The 8,062-nt window shown below is 42.8% G+C and overlaps 1 protein-coding gene across 1 annotated transcript; it reads left to right on the top strand.

Annotated features, from left to right (window-relative positions):
- The first annotated feature begins 1,936 nt into the window (after nt 1–1,936).
- On the top strand, nt 1,937–7,520 carry LOC115145143 (augurin-A-like). Its single transcript, XM_029686452.1, has 4 exons — nt 1,937–2,170; nt 4,165–4,212; nt 5,302–5,462; nt 6,857–7,520. Exons 1-4 carry the CDS (start codon nt 1,981–1,983, stop codon nt 7,004–7,006), a joined length of 549 nt encoding a protein of 182 aa, XP_029542312.1. The 5' UTR covers nt 1,937–1,980; the 3' UTR covers nt 7,007–7,520.
- The last annotated feature ends 542 nt before the right edge of the window (nt 7,521–8,062 follow it).

Here is an 8,062-nt window from a genome sequence, read left to right as displayed (position 1 = left end):
ATACTGTTTTTTTATTTATTTATTTACTTTTCTGCTCTTTTGCACACCAATATCTCTACCTGTACATGACCATCTGATCATTTATCACCCCAGTGTTAATCTGCAAAATTGTATTATTCGCCTACCTCCTCATGCCTTTTGCACACATTGTATATAGACTGCCCATTTTTTTTTTCTACTGTGTTATTGACTTGTTAATTGTTTACTCCATGTGTAACTCTGTGTTGTCTGTTCACACTGCTATGCTTTATCTTGGCCAGGTCGCAGTTGCAAATGAGAACTTGTTCTCAACTAGCCTACCTGGTTAAATAAAGGTGAAATAAAAAAAATAAAAAATAAATAAATAACATGATCTGATGTAATTCTATCTGTGGTCAATGACCTTAAGCCTTCTTGGATGGGCACTTCTAATATAACTCTATGGCAGAACCCAAGGGGCAAACATTTTCGAGCTCTAACCTTAGACTTGGGGGTGACATACTGTCCCATGAGTGACAGAAAACTGAGCCAATCATGACAGAAAACTGAGCCAATCAGGCGCAACGCTCTGTATTTTCTGCTCTCTTGCCCCACCACCACAGAAAGCACTGAGCTAGGCTGAAACACCTGCATTTTGGAGCTGCCTTACTCAAGAAAGCAAAAAAAGAGACCATGTTTGTATGATTTTATTAACAAAATGAAATTGTTTTTTTTAAATATTGTTTGCAAACGGATATGTGACACGTATTAATGTCAAATTAACAAGCAAAACAGGCAAGCCTAAAAATGTGGGGCCCTGAATGACGGGTCGCCACTGGTCTGTTACTTGAACACTGAAGCATTTATTTGGGCTGCGATCTGAGGCTGGTAACTAATGAACTTATCCTCTGCAGCAGAGGTAGTTCTGGGTCTTTATTTCCTGTGGTGGTCCTCATGACAGCCAATTTCATCATAGCACTTTTGCGATTGCACTTGAAGAAACTTTCAAAGTACTTGACATTTTCCACATTGACTACCCTTCATGTCTTAAAGTAATGAAGGATTGTCGTTTCTCTTTGCTTATTTGAGATGTTCTTGCCATAATATGGACTTTTTTTTAACCAAATAGGGCTATCTTCTGTATACCACCCCTACTTTGTCACAACACAACTGATTTGGCTCAAACGCATTAAAAAGGAAAGAAATTCCACAAATTAACTTTAAACAAGGTACACCTGTTAATTGAAACACATTGACTACCTCATGAAGCTGGTAGAGAGAATTCCAAGAGTGTGCAAAGGGTGGCTACTGTGAATAATCTCAAATATATAATATTTCGATTTGTTTAACACATTTTTGGTTACTACGTGCAGAATTGGGATACTTTCATATCAAATCTACTGCCCCCTGTGTAGAGAGGACTAGTTTCCATGATATTGGGGCTCTGACAAACTTCAAATAAAAGTAAGGATTTTTTTTAAATTCAAATGTTTTTTTTTTCTCTCTGTGGGGATGTGTTTTTTCATGTTCAGAAACATCTGTCCTTCCCTTGAGATATTTAGCTCTTTCTGTATGGAAACACGCCCCAGGGGAAAACTTCCTTGAGCAGATTTGTTGATTACAGCATCATGATGCTATTTGTTAAGTTACTACTTGGTCGGAAAAAACGCACACAGGAAAATGATAATTTACTGCTGACTGTGTGGAGGAAATATGATATGGAGGTTTTCTGTGTTGTCTTTGAGGACAGGTTTCTGTTTTCAGTGTTTCTATGACATCATCGGTCAGGCTTGACAGTTGTTTGACATAATAAGGTTATGGTTAGTTGAAGTGTTACTGATAGCTTGTAGATTGTCTGTAGAGCATCTACAGATGGACTATCCAAAGAAAGTGTTAGCCATCCAACAAACATATCACCCACACATTAAACGAGAGAGAGAATGACCGAGTGCTTCTGTTTGGCTGGGTCTTCCTTTTATGACATTCCTGAACCGGCACAAGCAGGTTTTCCTCTAGGAAGGAATGTTTGTTCTCTGGGCCTGTGGGGAGACTCCTGCTTCCACTGCTCCTGATTCTCCTCCTGCTTCCTCTACCCACTGCTTCCCGAGACTCAGAGAGACGTCTGGGACAGAGACGGAGACCATGGCTTTCCACAACCTCTGTCTGCAGGTTCTACTGCTAACGGCCTTCCTCTCCTACTGCGCTCACTCAGGTAAAAACCCTTCCTTCACTCACATCCATATTGTACATTTGTGATTGAGTGTCCTCACTGACCCATCACATTTATACTGTACATTTGCAGGTTGATGCATTCAAATGTCATAGTATGTTGCCACGTGACAAAACTGTTACAGAGAACAGAGATTTGGAAAAGGGTGCCAGCACGCCTGTCTCGATACATTTTCCCATCTCTCTTTTTTATTTTTTATTCTTTAATTCCTGAGATCAGCAGAGACTGGATTTTTTTTCATTCTTCTCGAGGACAGTGTGACGTCTGATTTTGAAAGAGTTCAGTGGCTATTCTATCCGCCTTGTAGCCACCATCTTGGATGCTCTGTCGGAAGCTTTGATTTTTGAAGTTCACCGGGAGAAAGAATAATGGTTAAGAGAGAGAGAGAGGGAGAAAAAAAGGAGAGGTAAAAACCAAGAGAATAGCAAGAGGGTGGGAGAGTAAAAAAAAAAGGGAGGGTGGATTGAAGTATGTGTGTGTGGAGGACAAAAGGAGGTCAAACCAAACCACAGCTCCTGGAGGGAGGATTTCACACCCTCGTGTCACATTGTTTGTCCGTGAATATCACCCTCCTACCGTCTACTGTCTGCTAGCTAGAGGAAGGTCTCCGCTCTCTACCTCTCGAACCGGCCGTCTAACATCAAACCAGACTACAATCAAATAACCACATTGATACAACACATTCGTTACCCTTTACACTTGTGGGAATGGGCCTGTATGGATAGGGCTACATGGAAATGCTTCTTACAGAAGAAATATGAAAAGCATATGCATAATCATGGTAACAATTGAAAGGGAACTGTTTTGGAGATAGTGGGGAAGTGATTAGACCAAAGTTGGGCACACCTGACACAAGACTGAATCCAAACATTACACTGTTGATTTGATGTGCATTTTACTGTACTTTTTGCCACATTTGTTGAAAACAAAATCTATATTCTGTAACATGACGATAATATTTCTGGAGAATGTGGGGTAGGTGCAACAAAAACATTTTTAAATGGTTTGAGTGAGAGGACTAACTGGTGTCTCCAAGTGGTCACACACCTCTCCAAAGTGTGCACAGTTCCTAAGCAATGTCAATGCACTTTTATGACTAAAAGAAGAGTCTTCAATTATGTTGTTGTTTTTTTTGCGCTCCTAGCTGTGCCGTTGAGGAACTACAGCAAGCATACTAGCAGTTGTTTCATTTGGAACACAACCCTGCACCCCTGCCATCCCTGCTTTGGTTAACACTTCGATTACCTCAAGTGTTTTTCAAGTATTGACATGGTGAATGGGTATGAAGGGAGGGATATACTAGGTTTTTTGTATACTGCATTGGTTTGACGTCTTAATAGGAGAATTGTAACACTTAAATGTTTCAGAAATAGATTTCTTAGACACTCCTTACATGAACTCTCTCTCTGTCATAGGGCATAACAATGATACACACTGAGAGTACAAAACACCTGCTCTTTCTATGACATGGAGTAGACTGACCAGGTGAATCCAGGTGAAAGCTAGAATCCCGTATTGATGTCACTTGTTAAATCAGGTTAAAGAAGGATTTTTAAGCCTTGCGACAATTGAGACATGGATTGTGTGTGTGTGCCATTCAGAGGGTGAATGGGCAAGACAAAACGATTTAAGTGCCTTTGAACAGGGTATGGTAGTAGGTTCCAGGCACAGTGTGTCAAGAACTGCAACGTTTCCCGTGTGTATCTAGAATGGTCCACCACCCAAAAACATCCAGCCAACTTGACCCAACTGTGGAAAGCATAAGAGTCAACATGGGCCAAGCACCTTGTAGAGTAAATGCTCCGGTGAATTGAGGCTGTTCCGAGGGCAACTTAATACAAATATGTTGTTCACTCACTGTACGTCTTTCATAGTAATGATATAACAGTTGATACAAACTGATGTAATGTTAAAATCAAGTAGACTATATCTGATTTGTCTTTATTTAACCTCTTTTGTCTGTGCGTCTCCAACAGATGGCGCAGGGGAGAAGAAGCTCCACAGACTACTGAAGAAAAGAGATGGTAATATGGATTATGGCTGTTTCTCATGAGAAACATCTCACAGCTGAGGCTACACGCACACTGACTACACTGAGCCACGCTACTGTAACGTCTGCTTCCAGCTCGCGCTCTCAAACACACAGATCCCCCTGAACGCAGTTCACTCTCCAGATCCCAATCACCTGAATTCTGATCACCTGTTCGCACACCTGTATGTCATTTACACACACTATTTAGTTCAGTTCATTGCACCCCATCATTGTGAGGTATTGTTTGTTTTGATACACATTCTATTCGGAGCTCTGTTTATTTCCATATTAGTCCTCCTGTGTATCATAGTTTTTGTCCATCCTCACTAACGCCTTTTTGCCTCCTCCCTGCCTGTACTTCTGCCTGTCAGATTTCCTGTCGTCAACCTCTTGCCTGATCTCCCGGACGACGTTACTAGCCTTTTCCCTGTGTGTACTGTTACCTTTTTGGACCCCCCTGTGTATGACCTTCTGCCTGTCCCTGGACCCAGCTACCTGCCTCCTCCTGTGGTCCTTTGCTAACAAACACCTGCTGCGCCCTGCGCTTTAAACCAGCACGCTTGTCTCCAATCGTATTCATTACATCTACATCCACATGTCTGCATCATTAATGTCAGGAAAACAATTCACCTTTCACATGCCTAGTTAAATAAAATGTTCAATAAAAATGACTTTATCGACAAATCCACCTCAGGCGGTAAACTTTTCACACTTGTCTAGCTTTGAATAGCCCTGTCATGTTCAGACAGACCTCCATGGCACGCAACACACGCAGTCCTCTGTGGGATGAGTGCCTGGACTGATAAGTGACAGTCTCAGATGATGATGGCTTCATGAGTCTTATTAATAATCTAAAAACACCCGTTGATATTTATAGTGTCGCTGATGCAGCCTTTAGGCTCCTCTCCTGTCTGTCCTGGCTGCTGCTGGTTGGTCAGAACCACTCTGTCTCTCAATCACTGACAGCTCCCCTGCTCCCTACACACTTCCCCCTGCCTCCGACCCTGCTGTGGGTAAACAGGTGTGCTTATTGACTTCTTTACAGCCACACCTTGACCTCTCCTTACCTGTATTTCCTTAGCGGGCGGAGGTACGAAGCCTGCGGGGGTGGCGGTGGCCCCCTCCAAGGCCAAAGAGTTCCTGACCTCCCTACGGAGGCCCAAGAGGAACATCTGGGACCGCAGCAGGCCAGATGTGCAGCAATGGATCATGCAGTTCATGCACATGGGGTATGACGAGGCGGTAGGTACACTGCACCCTTCACAATGCACTGCACTCTGCACACACAGACACTTTACCCATTGGTCAGTAAAGCATTCCTACAGTCCTGAGAGTGATCTGATCTGGTAAACTACAACTGCATCATATACTATCATGTATTATAAAGTGGGTGGTTTGAGCCCTGAATGCTGATTGGCTAACAGCCGTGTTATTTCAGATGGTGTACCACAGGTATGACAAAATATGTATTTTTACTGCTCTAATTATGATGGTAATCAGTTTATAATAGCAATAAGGCACCTCGGTTGTTTGTGGTTTATGACCAATATACCACGGCTAAGGGCTGTATCCAGGCACAATGCAAGAACAGCTATTATCCATGGTGTATTGGCCATATACCACACCACCTCATGCCTTATTGCTTAAATATACAATTCCATGTAACATTACAAACAACTGGCTTACAGGAAGAATGTACAGCACAGTACCAGCACATTCCTATTATGTTCCTAGTTATGTTCCTTATACCATTCATCTAATCTGAATTATTTTCATTTAATATGGTTATAGAACCTCTGACTAGATCTCCATCCTTGTATAAGTCCCATGGTGGCATTTACAGGAATGATAGGTGAACATATGAAAAGGTCAGTCTTTTGTGTTTGCTTCAGACTCATACAGGCTGTAGAGAGACATGACTTCCCGTCTACAGCAATGTCTTAGCAACACAACGCAACCACTCTCCGCCGTCTAGACAGCTCTATTATAAGGTGTGTGTTGATATTTATATGGCAGCCGGCGAGGCTGTGTGATTGGATTAATGCCGGTATCTGTAACACATGTCTCTTACCCGGGCTCAGCAGCTGTCCCCTGTGTGTGTGTGTGTGTCAGTTCACCCCAGCTCCGACATCAGTCGACGAGGGGCCGTAATATTTCCCTCACATCTGCGTCCGTCGTCCAACAGCGGCGGACCTGTCCAAACCTTCTCGTCACATGAAGCCTAATAGAAAACGTGTCAGTTAATTGTTCAAGACAAAACATGCACAAACGTACGGCTGCCCTCTAACGCCAGTCATACTCGAACTCTGACACACCGTCCCTTCCAAGACTTCACCTATTCAGACGCGTTCACACTGCTTTAAGTTGACCTCCCGCTGGGGTCGTACATTATACAACAAAAATATATCCACTCAATGTACTGCAAGTCACCTTGGATCAAAGCATCTGCTATGATATTATTTCATTGTATCTCCAGTTGTCCTCGAGTTGGATTTCTCCAACTGCAGCTGTCACACAAATACACACACTATGTCGTCTAACAACTTGTCTCTATTCACTCTCATTCAAACAAGTTCACGAGTCTTATAGCTTGATTTCGTTAACGTTTTATCTCTTGTTGTACATCCTTCCCACAGAGGCTTGAGACTGACCTGTCCTACTGGATGGACCTGGCCCGGTCGTCAGACCAAGGTCGCCAGCACCATTATGACGAGAACGCCCCCATCGGGCCCCAGGACCCCGGTTCCTACAGACACGGCGCCAATGTCAATTATGACTACTATTAATTGGCCAGCTGTGATTTACTCAGTTTCTCTGTCTCAACATAACAATCACATGAGCTTAAAGAGAGAGTTCTGAGATTTTACATAGCAAGATATGTGTTCCCTTAGACGACTTCAAAGTAAGGAAACAAATATGTTGTTTTGTAAAATCGCTGAACTGTCCCAATCACATGAATGCTTCCCTCTTCTGCGACTTATCCCTCTGATGCTATTCTGCACACCTACAGTAATGTAGCCTTCCCTTTAATGCAAGAAATGGAGCTTAGACATGCCTGTCCCAGACTATGGATTGGGTTTCACTGTCTCTACATGGTATCCTTTGCTGTCTGGGAGATTGAGACCTGCTGATGTACATGCTGTGATGGGACCCACAATGCATTGGGTTGATCTGTCTGAATAACTAAATAAAAGGCAGTCAAAACCTTTAATAATTCATGACTCTTGTACATGTTGTGTCCGGTGTGTAGTGAACCAGCAGAGCGTACAGATACACGCAGTACCTCCACCAGCCTGTAGATTGGATGCCAATCGATCCCTAAACTGATGCGGAAAAAACAAACCATCATGGTGAAATAAAGGCAAAGGAGGGGCAACCCAGCAAGCTGAGGAGACAGCAACACCAACCACAGTCGACAGTTTAATGGAAGAAACAGACGGAGGTTAAAAGAGGAGAGAAACTACGTAGTGAGTGCTATCCCTTCTAACCTGTGGTTTGTCCCGCTGAAATTGATTTTCTGTAAGATTGGGAAAAGTTAGTGCTGTTTTGGATCCTTGGGATGTCCCTACCCTAAACCCTAACCTTAACCCTTACCTAACCCATAACCATTTAAAATGTCAACTTCATTGTGTTCAAATCAGAGTAGGGACCCAGATAGCACTGACTGATTGGGAAGGTTTCTGCCACTACTGTGTAAATAAAGTGTGTTGTGTTTGAGTTGCTCTCTGTGATAGGGCTGCCTTATACAACTGTCAACAGTCAGAAACTAGCAACAGTGGATGATAAATGTTCCACTCTGAAGCACAATGGAATATCTGTCAGTGATTTGTTCATGTCCATAC

The sequence above is a fragment of the Oncorhynchus nerka genome, linkage group LG2 (genome assembly GCF_034236695.1).
Source record: "Oncorhynchus nerka isolate Pitt River linkage group LG2, Oner_Uvic_2.0, whole genome shotgun sequence".
In the NCBI taxonomy this organism is placed as follows: Eukaryota; Metazoa; Chordata; class Actinopteri; order Salmoniformes; family Salmonidae; genus Oncorhynchus; species Oncorhynchus nerka.
Note: the sequence above shows the minus strand (reverse complement) of the source record. Positions and strands in the feature narration are given on the sequence as shown.

Coding starts and splice junctions, on each gene's coding strand:
- LOC115145143 (XM_029686452.1), top strand. CDS start 1,981: ATGTTTGTTCTCTGGGCCTGTGGGGAGACTCCTGCTTCCACTGCTCCT. Junction 4,213..5,301: donor ACTACTGAAGAAAAGAGATG/GTAATATGGATT, acceptor GTATTTCCTTAG/CGGGCGGAGGTACGAAGCCT. Junction 5,463..6,856: donor ACATGGGGTATGACGAGGCG/GTAGGTACACTG, acceptor TCCTTCCCACAG/AGGCTTGAGACTGACCTGTC.